We start from the raw sequence: 14,578 nt of genomic DNA, 5'->3' as shown, positions 1-14,578 counted from the left end.
ACAGAGAGTTAAAGAGGAAAGTCTGGGCTGGTCAGATGATTCGGTGGGGAAAAAATAAATAAATAAATAAATGTTTTGTTTTGGAAACAGGATTTTACAATGTAGTCCAGGCTGGCCTCGAACTTACAAAGATCCACCTGTCTCTGCCTCCTGAGTGCTGGGATTAAAGAAGTGAGAGCCACTATGCCTGGCTCAAATAAATAAATGGAACTGAAAAGTGAAATAAAAGATAAAGCTTGGTCTCTATCTGCCATTGGGTTGAATCCTCAATCCCTCCACACAGACTTAGGGTGAGTTTCTCAAAACTTCCATCCATGGAGACGTCTTCGCTTGAGTCAGCTGAAGATTCACTTGTATTTTTCTCTATTTTTCCAGAAGAGCCTGTGTCTGCCTGGAGTCTGGACTGTTGATTCCTGGCTTCCTCTGTCTTTCCTTCTTGTTCCCTCCAGCGGAACACGGAACATGCCTTCCACGCAGGGCACAGAAGCTGCAGGGTGTGAACAGGCCACAGCTGCACCCCCCCTGTTCTAGAACACCTCAGCTGCCGGCGAATGAATCATGCCTGGCACAGGGAGGTTCCCCTGCTCCTGGCTTTCTGGTAGGAAGACTGGGGCCCAGCTGAAACCAGCCTCCTTTCATGGCACAGACAAATGAACCCTGTGACACTTCCTGTGTGTGGCTATTACACAGTCCCACTGACCTCAGCTGTCCTGGGCTTTTCTTTAACTATTTCATGTCCACCGGCTAGAAGATTGTGCCCTCATCTGGTCTCCATCCTGGCCTGGGCCATTTCCTCTGCCTTCCTTTCCCTTTGTACCAAGGCTCTGGGAACCCACCCTTCATGCTTCCAGACATCAGGGTGACTCAGAATGGATCTTCTTTCTCCCTCCTAAGTTCAGGTCTCACCCCCACCTACCTGCCGCCATAGGTGACACAGTCTCTGGGAAAACAGGCTCTTAATTACTGGCCCAGTATCATCTACAGGCTTCCTTTTAGAGGCATAATTATCTTGAAACAACAACAACACTTTATTGTCTATATTTTGAGACAGGATCTTGCTATATAGCCCAGGCTGGACTTTAACTTCTGTTCTTCTCCTTCTACCTGCTAGGATGACAGATGTATCAAGGTCAACCCTAGTTTTATTTGGTGCTGGATATCCAATCCAGGTCTTTGCCAACCAAACATCCCCAGTCCCTAATCTTCTTAATGCCTTTTCCCCCTATTCTGGTCCTCAAACCTAAAGTCTCACACATGCTAAGCACATGTTGTATCACTGAGGTGTACTCCTGCCCCCCTTTCCATTTATTTATTGTGCGGTAGGGTGTGTGCATGCCACAGAAGGAGGGTAGAGGTCAGAGTACAGTACAACTTATAGAACTCAGTTCTTTCCATTGGGTGAGTTCCTGGGGTCAAACTCAGACTTGGAAGCAAGTGCCTTTACCCTCTAAGCCATCTCCATGGCCTGCTACACATTTTAGAATGTAGAGCAAGTTGTACTTGTGTTGTGGTTCCTGATTAAGCAAACACCTTGTATTGGTTAGTTATATATGCAACTGAAGACTACTTAGACTGACTATATGTGTCTAAAAATGCCAGTAATGAATGCAGGGATGAGAGTGTCTTCATTGACAGGATTTTCTCACAGACCTATTCTTTCTGTGTTTGAGACAGGGTTTCTCTGTGTAGCCCTGGCTGTCCTTGAACACTGCTTTCCAAGTGCTTGAATTAAAGGCGTGCACCACCATAGTTGGTTTATTCTTTAAAAATTTATTTATTATGCATAGCATATGTATACTTTATACATTTATGCCTGCAGGCCAGAAGGGGGCATCAGATTTCATTACAGGTGGTTGTGAGCCACCAAGTGGTTGCTGGGAATTGAACTCAGGATCTCTGGAAGTGCAGCCAGTTCTCTTACCCCCTGAGCCATCTCTCCAGTCTGTGGGTTTACTCTTTCAATCCCATTCTTAATTTTGTCATTCCCCCCTCCATGGTTGACTTCATCACTGGTGGTCAGGGTTGAGTGTTTCCAGGTTCTCTGCCTTTTATTCAAACAACTGAAATAAAATCTCATGAAGAATTGCAAAAGGATTAATGAAACTATTTAAAGCAAAACAATAGAAAAGACCAAAATACATCACAAGGGAGCAGTGGCCACATGAGGGTACTCCAGGACCCTATTGTTCAGGGCTTCCTTTTATGGAGTTCAAGAGAAGGAGGAGCTTAATTGCTAGGGGACAGAGTGACGGTAGTTCTCTGCTTTGACTGATCGATTGTAATAGAATCTTCTATCTGCCCTGCATGTCTTTTCCCACAACGCTGGATTTCCATTACACGCACACAGGCAAAAGATGACAAATTGATTCTCCCTAAAAGTTTACTTGAGCACAAAGTTATATTTTCCTGTACACGTGCCCAAATCCAGTTCAGGTTGGATCACATCCGTCTCTCACAAGTGTCTGAATAGAAACTATCCAAGTTTGGTGGCCACTAAGAGGAGAAACATATATCCCATTGTTCAGAGAGGTATGTATGCATAAGCTCAGTGCAGGTTGGGCTCTAAGGTAGATAGGTGCATTGTTCAAAGAACAGTGTGCAAACTTTGGTAGGTAAAGGATACAGGCTGCTAACTGCATTGTTTGAAGAGGGGTGTATACATAATTTAAACCCATACAGTCCCAAGTTACTAAACTATTCCTTAGGTTTGTTGGCCTCAGCTTGAGCCAGTATTTCTAGGCAAGCGTTCTAAACTGAGCTACATCCCTACCCCTTATTTATCCAGTATCTCTCTAAATTTTTGTCCTTGGGGAACAGCACCCATTGCTTCTCATGAGGGTGTGAGCTCTGATTCCATAGTTCACTCCTATCGTACCTCACCCTTTTGCCTGAGGTTTCAATAAATCCCTGTAAATCCTAAATAAGATTTGCAGATGAGCTACAGAAACCTCTGAGCTTAAGGGGGTTCTGTGCAACCACAGCCCTTCTGATCAAATCCCTGGAGGGCGGGGAGGGTCCCCAGGGCTGCCAATGCATTTGTGCCACAACTCATGAATACTTAATGGATATCCCTTTGTGCTTGCTAATAGGGCCTGAAATGTACAATCTGCCTTGAGTAACAGGGAAAGGATGCCCTCTCCCGACCTCAGCCTCGGTCCCTGAATGATTTATGGAGGCCAACCAGACCCACTGGAGATTCATTATGGATGTTATTCATCGAGGTGTCTTTCCAAGGGAAGGAAGTTGATGTTCATGTAGATGGTGGGTTCTTGTGCGTGTGTGTGTGTGTGGGGGGGTGCGGATTGTGTTGCCTGAACATTTTTGGAAGGAGGGATTTTTAAAGTTGTGACCACAGGGATAATCTGGTTCTTTAGAGGTCAGAAGGGACTTGGGTCTCTCAATAAAGAGGGCCAGTTGGCTGTGGTAGCACACACTGGTGAAGAAGAGGATCACCAAGCTCAGGGCTAGCCTGGACTACACATTTTGGCAGCTTGTGACAGTACATCCCTTTAACACCAGCACCAGAGAAGCAGAGCCAAGTGGATCTCTGTGAGTTCAAGGTGAGCCTGGTTCACATTGAGAGTTCCAAGCCAGGTAGGGCTAATATAGAGAGACGTTGTCTTAAAAAAGGAAGGAAGGAAGGGAGGGAGGGAGGGAGGAAGGGAGGGAGGGAGGGAGGGAGGGAGGGAGGGAGGGAGGAAGGAAGGAAGGAAGGAAGGAAGGAAGGAAGGAAGGAAGGAAGGAAGGAAGGAAGGAAGGAAGCCAGTCAGTGGTGGCCTTCACCTTTAATCCCAGCAGTCAGGAGGCAGAGGCAGGCCTCTGTGGATTCGAGGCCAGCCTGGTATACAGAGCAAGTTCCAGGACAGGCTCCAAAGCTACAGAGAAACCTTGTCTAGAAAAACCAAAACCAAAACCAAAACCAAACCAAACCAAACCAAACAAAACAAAACAAAACAAAAAAAAAAAGGAAAGGAAAGGAGATTGCCTCCTAGTGTCAGATTTCTTGTCAGCCTCCCAACTGCTGGGATTAAAGGTATGAGCCACCAACACCCTGCCTCAAAGCCCCTTTTTTTTTTATTGGTTGTCCAACTTTTGCACTGCTTTTGTTTGTTTTGCTTGGAGATAGTGTCTTAAGTATCCTAGACTATCCTCCAAGCTACTGTATAACCAGGGATGGCCTTGAACTTCTGATCCACCTGGTTTCTCTGTGTTTATTATTGTTGTTAATGCTACTTTATTGAGTGTGTGTGTGTGTGTATGTGTGTGTGCCATATGTGTTCCAGGGCCCATTGAGGCAATGGTGTTGGATCTGTTGAAGCCTAACATGGTTTCTAGGAATAGGACTCAGGTATTCTAGATCAGCAGCAGCCAGAACTCCCCCCCCCAGCACTCTTAACTGCTGAGCCATTTCTCCATCCCTGTGCTGCCTTAAGTTTTTAAAAATTGTATTATTAGTGTACGTATGTCAAGTGTGTCCACACTCAGGTGGGCACATGCATGTTGAATGCGTGTTGAAGTCAGAGCACAACTTTCAGGGGTTGGTTATCTCTCTGCTTCCACGGTGTACTCGACTGAGATCATCAGGCTTACAAAAAAAAACACTTTTATCTCCCGTGTCATCTCACTGGCCTTCTTTGGGCCAGTTTTAATAGGATCACCACAATTCATTCTCTCAGTATTTATCAGGAGGACTGGGTGCTCTTCTTGGAGTGATATTAAAGAAGACCCTATTCCTGCTGTCCCGTGTCTAACAGGAGACAACAAGACCTCCATATTTTATTTAAATCAGCTGGTAACCAAGTGCTACTATGTACCAAGTTAGAAGTTTCCAGAAGGAGTGAGGCATGATTTTACAAGGAAGATGCAGCTTGAATAATAGACTTTAATTGGCAGAGGAAAGGCTCCCTAGGGAGGGTGGAACTTGAGTCCAAGCAGCCAAAGCCAGCACATAGGATAACAGAGACAGTGCCAAATGAGAAGAGAGGATAAACGTGCTTGGGAGACTCCAGGAAGTGTCACTAACCATAACTTGAGTGGAACCAGAGCCACAGGGCCAGGATGGAGGGAGATCTTTACTGATCCCTGACACATTTTTATCTCTTCTGATTGATGCAGGCAGTGGTCCCTCTCCAGGCCACCTCCCACCTCCCACCGTACCCCCGAGAGCCTTCTCCACTCTGGCTCAAAAGTCGGACTTCTTCCCTTTTCCACATTTGTCCCCAGTGTAGACAAAAGTTCCTTCTTTGGTTTTCCCTTAGCATAGATTAAGTAAACACAGATTTAAGAAAAGTTTGGCAGGCAGTGGTGGTGCATGCCTTTAATCCCAGCACTCAGAAGGCAGAGACAGGTGGATCTTTGTGATTTGGAAACCAGCCTGGTCTATGGAGAGAGTTCCAGGACAGCCAAGGCTACACAGAGAGACCTTGACTTGAAAATCAAAACAAACAAAAAGTTAGCAGTGCCCGTCATTCCAGCACTTGGGAGGCAGAGGCAGGAGAAACGCTAGAATTCCACTTATGTATGTGTGTGTATAGCAAGCCAGAGTGGTGGCTAACACACTTGTAATGCCAGCATTCAGCAGTCAGGGCGAGATAGGAGGATTTCTGAGGGTTCAAACTGGCTTGGTTACAGAGTGAAGCTATCTCAAATGTGAATGGCCACAACCACGAAATGAAAACAAAACAGAACCACCAAAAGAAATGCAGAGAGCCACATCATCAAGGTAGTTGTTCTTCAGGGCTTATAAACCCTGCCCTTTCCAAGTGAGATCCCAGGAAAAGAGGTCTGCTGGGGTCCACTCTGCCTAGCCCATTTCAGGATCTAACACCCACGAGGATCCTTTGAACACTTAATCCTCCCCAGTAGTAGTCAATTCCACTCAGCTGCCTGGACCCAGAGTGTGGTGGCCTTATCGTTTCAGGAAAGGCAGCTGGATAATCATCAAGGGAAACCCATGTACAGCACAGGGAGAAGCTTTCTGCTTTTCCGCTACTGTGCGAGCAATTATGTGGGAGCTTTAATGCAAACACTGAAGGCTTAGAGAAGGCTGGTGGTGGGCCGGGAGGTTCAGCCCCAGAGCCTGCCTTGCTTGCTTCCTGAGGACAGTGGTTTTTGACCTCTTGAACTCAGAGCTGTTTCCTGACACAGATGGCCTTTCTTTTCTGACTGCTTTTTCTTAGCTGCCTCCTTCAGGAGCCGAAGAGCCTCTGCTCTCTTTGCCTCCTGTCTTGTTCCCAAAAGCCAGGGCTATCCAAAGCTCCAGTTGGAAGGTGTTGTTGTTGTTGGTTGGTTGGTTTTGTTTGTTTTTGTTGAGACAGAGTTTCTCTGTGTAGTCCTGGCTGTCTTGAAATTCATTATGTAGACCAGGCTGGCCTCAAATTCAGAGACCTGCCGGTGGCTTCTGCTTCCTGAGTGCTGGGTCTAAAGGTGTATGCCACCACATCTGGCTTGAGGGCAATGTTCTTTAAAAGGGATGCTCAACACAGTACTGAGAGAACAGAGACTGAACAGTAACTGCAAGATGATACCAAATTCCCAGGAATTGGTTCAAATCTCCTAGTACTTAGTGATGTGACAATGGTCTTTTCTATTTTTCTTGAGACAGGGTCTTCAGCAGAGGCTGGCCTTGAACTTGCTTTGCAGTTGAAGATAACTTTGGACTTTTAAAAGTGTGTGTGTGTGTGTGTGTGTGTGTGTGTGTGTGTGTGTGCACGTGCCCACGTGCAAGTCACACAGGCTTGTGTGGGCATGTGCACGTGTGTGCGTTCATGTGGGTGCCCATAGAAGATCCTCTGAAGCCAGAGTTACAGATGGTTGTGAGCTACCCAATTTGGATGCCGAGGACTGAACTTGGGTCCTCTGGAAGAGCAGGAAGCATCTTAACAGCTAAGTCATCTCTGTAGCCCCAAAGAAGTCTGGAACTTTAAAATTTTGTATTTTGTTTTTAGATAGGCAGAATCTCACTATGTCACCTTGGCTGTCCTGGAACTCTTTATGTTGATCAGGCTGACTTCCAGCTCATAGAGATGCACCTGTCTCTGCTTCCTAGCACTAGGACTGAAGTCCTGTACCACCCCGAATACCCAAGTTTCGGAATTTTGTTTGTTTGTTTTTCGAGACAGAATTTTTCTGTATTGTTTTAGAGCCTGTCCTGCTGTCCTGGAACTTGCTTGGTAGACCAGGCTGGCTTTGAACTCACAGAGATCTGCCTGCCTCTGCCTCCTGAGTGCTGGGATTCAAGGCGTACACCACCAGTGCCTGGCAAGTTTGGGAATTTTTTTATTTTTTAATTAATCCTTTTATTTTAAATATTTTGTTATTGTATTTTATGTGCATGTTTTGTCTACACGTATGTCTATGTACCACATGTGTGCTTAATATCTGTGAAGGCCAGCTGGGCGTTGGTGGCGCTCGCCTTTAATCCCAGCACTCAGGAGGCAGAGGCAGGCGGATCTCTGTAAGTTCGAGACCAGCCTGGACTACCAAGCGAGTTCCAGGGCAGCCTCCAAAGCCATAGAGAAACCCTGTCTTGAAAAACCAAAAAAAAAAAAATCTGTGAAGGCCAAAAGAGGGCATTATATCCCCCCAGAATTATACTTACAGATGGTTGTATACCACTATGTGGGTGCTGGGAATTGAGCCTGGGTCCCCTAGAAGAACATCTAGTGATCCTTACCACTGAGCCATCTCTCTAACCAAAGCTTTAGGAGTTAAGAGTAAAACAATAAATGAACAAAACAATTTTGAGGGCTGGAGAGATGGCTCAGAGGTTAAAAGCATTGACAGCTCTTCCAGAGGTCCTGAGTTCCATTCCCAGCAACCATGTGGTGGCTCACAACCATCTATAATGAGATCTGGTGCCTTCTTCTGGCATGCAGACATAAATGTGTACAGGTATACACTGTATACATAATAAATAATTTTTTTTTGTTTTTCGAGACAGGGTTTCTATGTATTGGTTTGGAGGCTGAGCTGAAACTCACTCTGTAGACCAGGCTGGTCTTAAACTCACAGAGATCCACCTGCTTCTGCTTCCCAAGTGCTGGGATTAAAGGCATGCTCAATAAATACATTTTTAAAAACTTTTTTGAGCTAGGGTTTCATGTACCCAGACTTGGCTTGAACCTTATAATAGCTGAGGGTAACCTTAAGCTTCTGATCGCTCTGCCTCCACCTCCTGAACTCTGGGATTATAGATGTGTTATTATGCTCAATTTATGGGGTGCTAGTGATTGAACCCAGGGCTTTGTGCATGGTAGGTAGGCAAACATTCTGACAACTGAGCCTCATCCCAGCCTTTCAATCTTTGTGGGTTTTTTGTCATTGTTGTTGTTGTTTGGTTTTTGGTTTTTCAAGACAGGGTTTCTCTGTGCAACAACTCTGACTTTCCTAGACCAGGCCTTGAACTCACAGAGATACCCCTGACTCTGTTTCTCGAGTTTCTCGAGTGCTGGGACTAAAGGCATGCACCACTACTGTCTGGCCCAGCCTTCCAATCTTGAACTTCTGTTTCTCCTGCCACCATCTCAAAAGTGCTGGGATTACAGGCTTTGTGCTACCACAATCAGTTTGTGTACACTGGGAGGCTCAAATCCAAGACCTCACCAATGGTAGTTAGGCAGACTATTAACTGAGTTGCATCCTTAGTCACCTCCTCCCGTTATAAAATTTGTATTCTAGATAACCAAAATAAGATGAACACAGGGTAGGGATGTTTGTTGACTAGACTAATAGGATAATTAAGACTAGGAGGACAAAGAGAGTGATGTCACAGAAACTAAGGGAAGCTAGAGCTTCCAGAAGGGAATGGTCAACACTAGATATGACAGCCAAGTAAAGGAAAATAAGGCGTTGTTGGGCGGTGGTGGTGCATGCCTTTAGTCCCAGCATTCAGGAGGCAGACACAGGTGGATCTCTGTGAGTTTAAGGCCAGCCTGGTCTACAGAGTGAGTTCCAGGACAGCCAAAGCTACACACAGAGATCCTATCTTGAAAAACAAACAAACAAAAAAACAAACAAGTAAGGAACAGTATACCTTATTAGATTTGTAATGAGAAGATCAATTGTAATGAGAAGATAATGGTTTGATTGGAGGGTTGAGGACAGGTGAAAGCATGATTAAATTAACAGTTGGTTGACTAATGACAGGTGAGGAAGGGAAGATGCTGTAGACTATTATTTGGGTAGCTTGGTTGTGCAGGAGGCAGGGAGACCGGTAACTAGATATGGAATCCTGGTTAAGGAAATGACTCTTTGATTTTCAGTCAAGAATAATTCTTTGGTCACTTGCAGAAATCAAATTGGTACTGATTGGAAGCCTCCTCTCTGATAGCTAGCTTTCAAAATGTTGGAGGATGCTGTGTAAGGGACAGTTTTCAAAGGTCTTACTCAGATAGAAATCCTGCAAATTACAGCAACTGGTTGGGCAATGGTGGTACTAGTATCTTGAGGGTAACCAAGAGCTGTAAGATTGGACTTAAAGTCCATTCAGTAGGAGAGAACTCAAATCTAGTATTGTAAAACTAGCCAAGAACCCATGACTGGAGAGGCCATAGACCCTAGAGGAGAGTATATGACTACCATTTTGCAAAACTGTCTTCTAAATATTTATCCTTATAACCATAGTACCCATCTCACCTTTCATCAAAGAAGCTTTTTTTTTTCCAGCAGCAGATGGATTCTATTCTACAGAGCTACAACTTGTCAGAGTGTAGAAAATAAGTGACCACAAAGTGCTCATCCACAAACGGGACATTTTTAACACAACACCTATACTCTAGGGGTTCAGAAAATACTGTTAGGCCCAAAGGACCAGGACTTATGTGAGTTTAGTGTCTTCCGGACATGAACTCTCAACAGATTGGTTACCTGCATGTAACCACATCTGGAGCAAGAAGTTAGCTAATTGCTCATATCTGGAGCTGCAAGCATGAAGCAGAGAGAACAAACTGGAAAATGACATGAGTCTTAAAACTTGCCTCCAGTGACACACTTCCTCCAACAAAGCCACATCTCCAAAACCTCCCAAAACAGCACTACCAACTGGGAACCAGATGTTCAAATACGTGAGCCTACGGGGGACATATTCATTTTGTCCAAGTGGTCAACCCCACACACAGATGTATACAGACAACCCTACAAAACACACACACACTCATGTGTATGTGTATAGAACAGAGAGATTGGATGCTGGCAGCATGGCTTCACCCTGAGTGTGTGTGTGTGTGTGTGTGTGTGTGTGTGTGTGTGTGTGTGTGTGTGTGTGTGTGTGTGTTGTGATTTGGCACAGGAAGAAGGGTAGGGAAGGGGTGGGCATGATATAAAAAATTGTAGTTTTATGTGAAATTGTAAACAAAAATAGAAGATTAATTTGTTATTGTTTGTTTTTGCTTTTCCTCCTGGGATCTGAAGCTGCCAGGAAGGTTCTCCAGATGGAGGAGCTGTTGAATGGGTTACATAAGGGGCCAGCTAGGGAAACCTCACTGCTACCGAATGGGGTGAGAGAAAGTGTCTGAAGACTCCCATCTAGCTGTGCCACTGGAGAGCTGTGACTAGATACAGACAAGTAATACTGTGGGCACAACTGTGGTCAGGAATTTTCATGGGAGAGCTGCGATTCTTTTTCACAGGGTCTTACTGTGTAGACCAGAGGCTTTGAACTCACAGAGCTCTGATTCTTGAAAGAATGCAGGAACAGGTGATTTGGGAGAGTAGCTTTGCAGGTTGAATTTAAAAAGTTTAAGTGGAATGCAGAACAGGAATTGTTTGGAATTTCTGGAGACTGAACAATTTGTACTCAGACATTTCGGCTGCAGAGTAGAAAGGGTGGATGCTGGTAGCGTAGCTTCACCCTAAGTAAGTTACTCTGTCTTATATCTGCTCCTTCCAGTCTGTGTGAGGATTAAATAGGCTCAGAAATGCAAAGGGTTTAGGGTGGTGTCTTGCACGAAATACGTGTCTCATTTGGTACCATTATCAGGTCAAAGATGACCAAAAAGAAACAGACTGGGAGCCAAGCCTTTAATCCCATCACTTGGGAGGCAGAGGCAGGAGAATTGCTGTGAGTTTAAGGCTAGCCTGGTCTATATAGTGAGTTCCAGGACAGCCAGTGCTACATAATGAGACCCTGTTTAGAAAACAACAACAACGCCAATAACAACAAAACAGATGGGGCAAGGAAAGTTCCTTAGTATCAGGAGCTACCAAATCAATGGAACAAAAAGAAATCAAATCAGTTTCAGAATGGATAGGTTTGCAGTATGTCAGGGAGGAAAGTGAGGCTTTTCTAGGCCTAGTTAGCTGATAATATCTCAGAGATCCATTTTTAACCTCTGCAGAATGATACACTACACAGGGCTGCCAGTTGGCAAAACAAAGACACAGAAGAGAGTGATTTTCTTTTCTTTCTTCTTCTTTTTTAATCTAGAAAGTTTATTGGGGGAAGGGAGTACAAGGAGGGAAGGAGATGGGAGAGAGAAGAGAGAGAAAGAAAGAGGGGAGAGACAGAAAGATCTGTCTCCTCAGAGAAATGGCAGAAAGAGAGCGAGAGCGATTTTCTTTCCTGCTCTGTTCTCATTCCCCTCGAAGGTGACAAGACGGAAAACCGGACTTCCCCTCTTCTTGCAGCCCACTGTGCTACTCCAGAGCACGCTGACTTGGCCAGCTCCAGTTTCGGCTTAGCTGGCTGTGGAGCCCCTGGGGCTCTCCAGGCTGCAGGTTACAACCTGCAGCTGTCTCTTCTCTCACCCGTCACTGGATGACGTCCAGGCCTCTAAGCGTCCTCTTCTTCGTCTTCACTGAGAAGTCAAAGGACACTGAGAGTCCAAAGGGACACTGCCTACAGCTCTTCAGGGGTTTTGTCCTGAATTCCTACGTAAATATAACTTCCAATTGAAGCTGCATAACCTTCTCTTGTTAACTCACTGCCCCTGTTTAAGAAGCTAGATTGGCCGGGCGTTGGTGGCGCACGCCTTTAATCCCAGCACTCGGGAGGCAGAGGCAGGCAGATCTCTGTGAGTTCGAGGCCAGCCTGGTCTACTGAGAGAGTTCCAGGACAGGCTCCAAAGCCACAGAGAGACACTGTCTCAAAAAACCAAAAAAAAAAAAAAAAAAAAAAAAAAAAGAAATTAGGCTGGGAGTTAGGAGACTGGTGACACAGGCCTTTAACCCCAGGCAGATGCAGATGGATCCCTGTAAGTTTGAGGCCAGCCTGGTCTACAGAGAGAGTTCCTGGTAACCTAGGGTGGTTGAGGCAGGAGCAAGTACTCTAGACTAGTCTTAAACTATGGTAGTCTTCCTGCTTTGGCTTTCTGAATGTTGGGATTACAGCATGTCCAGTGCTAGTCAGATCTGACCTAGCATTCCTAACATGCAGTAAGGCCATGGACGCATTCCCAAATCTGATTTTTTGTGTTGGCTAAATAGAATATGTTTGCTGGATAGACTTCCCTCACAAACCACCAATTAGCCGTCTCTGCTGGGCTGACAAACAATATTTTCACTTTGGTTTCATTGACACACATAATAAATGTACCTGGGGTCTTTGCTGCAGGTTAGGTGACACAGCTTTTGAAATTTGCCTAATTATGGTCTCTATTTTACACATAAAAAGATGAAATTTGAGCCACCAAATACTTGGGCATAGCCACAGGTTGGGAAATGAGTGAGATCTGAGTTTAGTTTGCTTCCATAACTCAAGGTTATGACCTAAAGGACTCAAAGGCAGTGGTAAAGGTTGAATGCATCCACTTCATGAAGGATGAGTCAGCAAACAAACTGAGAGGGGCAAGTGAGTCAGAGAAAGTCATTAGGAGCAAGGACCAAACTGATGTTGTAAACATGAGCTGAAGGGATTTTCAGATGAAGAGTCTGCTCTTGGATAGCTTGGCCTCAACTCAAAGTTTGAGAGTTAAGAGTAGTACGAACGTCAAGTGTGGGGATGGGCAAGCCTTTAGCCCCAGCGCTAGGAAGTCAGAGGCAGGTGGGTCTCTGAGTTGCAGACCAGTCTGGTCTACCGAGTGAGTTCATAGGACAGCCAAGGATAGATACAGAGGCTAGTCAGGGGGCTCAGGCCTGTTATTCCAACCGCTTGAGAGACTGAGACAGGAAGACTGCAAGTTCAAGGTCAATTTAAGCAACTCTATGTGGACCAGTGTCAAAACCCAGGCACAGGAGCTGGAGGGATGGTTCAGTGGTTAACCACACCAGCTGTTCTTCCAAAGGGCCTGGGTTTGACTCTCAGCACCTACATGGTTGCTCATAACTGTCAGTTCCAGGGGATCCGACACCCTCTTCTAGGCTCAGCTAGAACTGTTTGTACTTGGTCAAAGTAAACAAAACGTTCCATCCCAAACACTCACCCATCAAATGAATGATTGCAACATAACCCCAAACATGGCGGTAGAGATGGTTCAGTGGTTAAAGGCACTGGGTGACAAGCCTGATGACCTGAATTCCATCCTAAGGACCCACTTGGTAGAAGGAGAGAACTGACAACTGAAAGTTGCCCTTTGACATATGCTCCCACAAGTGGGTACACACAATAAATACATAAGCAAATTTATTTCCCAAATCACTAGCTCATTCCCATTCTTAGAAGTAACTTTCACTTTCGTTTTCTTTTTTGTCTTTTGAGACAGGGTTTTCTCTGTGCATCCCTGGCTATACTGGAACTCACTCTGTAGACCAGTCTGGTCTTGAACTCACAGCGATTCGCCTACCTCTGCTTCCAGAGGACTGGGATCAAAGGCGTGCGCCACCATGCCCGGCTTCCTTTCTCTTTCTTAATAAACAAATTATCTCTATTATCTCGAAAAATAATAAAAGGAAGGCTAGGAATATAACTCAAGGATAGAGCGCTTGCCTAACATGCATAGACCCCTAATTTCAATATCCAGAAACCTCTCCTAACCCCCTCCCCCCAAAAAAAAGGAAGAAAGAAAGAAGAAAAGAAAGAGGAAGAAGTAAAGAAAGAGAGAAGGGAGAGGGAGGTGTAGAAACAGCGGCACATTTGCAAACTCGCGACAGCTGACTACAAGTTCCAGAGAGCGACGCGCGAATTTTCCCGCCGGCGCCTCCTTTCTGGAACTACAAATCCCGGCATGCCCCGGGATGCCCCGGTCCTCGCCCCTCGCCGGTTCCGCCCCCTTTCCCCACAGCCCCCGCCCGCCGGGTTGGTCTCGGAGAGTTTGTTCGGTGGCCGTAGCAGACGGAGGTGCTACGAGAACTCCAGCAGCGGCACGATGGGCGACTCCAAAGTGAAAGTGGCGGTGCGGGTCCGGCCAATGAACCGACGAGGTGAGCGCTCGTCCCGGGTCGGGGGCGACAGGTGCCTGTGGTGCTAGAGCCTCGGCGACCCGGGGGGTCCTGGCGGGCACCCCTCACCGCGCGTGCGCCCTCGACGGCGCGGCCGGGCCCTCAGCCCTCCGCCCCGCCAGCTGTCACCGCGCTCGCCAGGCCTCGGGCCGCTCCGGCCTCGCAGCCCGCCTGTGCTCGCAGCTCTCAGAGCGGACAGCCCCACTTTTCGATCTTCCACTTTGCATCACTTGAACCTGCACCTTGTGGCTGTTTGCAGAAAGGA

At 46.1% G+C, this 14,578-nt stretch overlaps 1 protein-coding gene across 3 annotated transcripts in view; it reads left to right on the top strand.

Moving 5' to 3' along the window:
• Positions 1-14,149: 14,149 nt before the first annotated feature.
• The window catches only part of Kif13b (kinesin family member 13B), a 150,697-nt gene continuing 150,268 nt past the window's right edge, over positions 14,150-14,578 (top strand). For all 3 annotated transcript variants that reach the window (XR_005875153.1, XM_040740736.1, XM_040740735.1), the window contains exon 1: positions 14,150-14,295. Coding sequence is in view for 2 of the 3 variants with exons in the window: in XM_040740736.1 (XP_040596670.1) it covers positions 14,241-14,295 (55 nt within the window). In the remaining variant the exon portion in view is untranslated. The remainder of the gene's footprint in view (positions 14,296-14,578) is intronic.

This window comes from Mesocricetus auratus, unplaced genomic scaffold, assembly GCF_017639785.1.
Source record: "Mesocricetus auratus isolate SY011 unplaced genomic scaffold, BCM_Maur_2.0 Super-Scaffold_100707, whole genome shotgun sequence".
In the NCBI taxonomy this organism is placed as follows: domain Eukaryota; kingdom Metazoa; phylum Chordata; class Mammalia; order Rodentia; family Cricetidae; genus Mesocricetus; species Mesocricetus auratus.
This window is presented reverse-complemented; position numbering and strand designations above follow the sequence as displayed.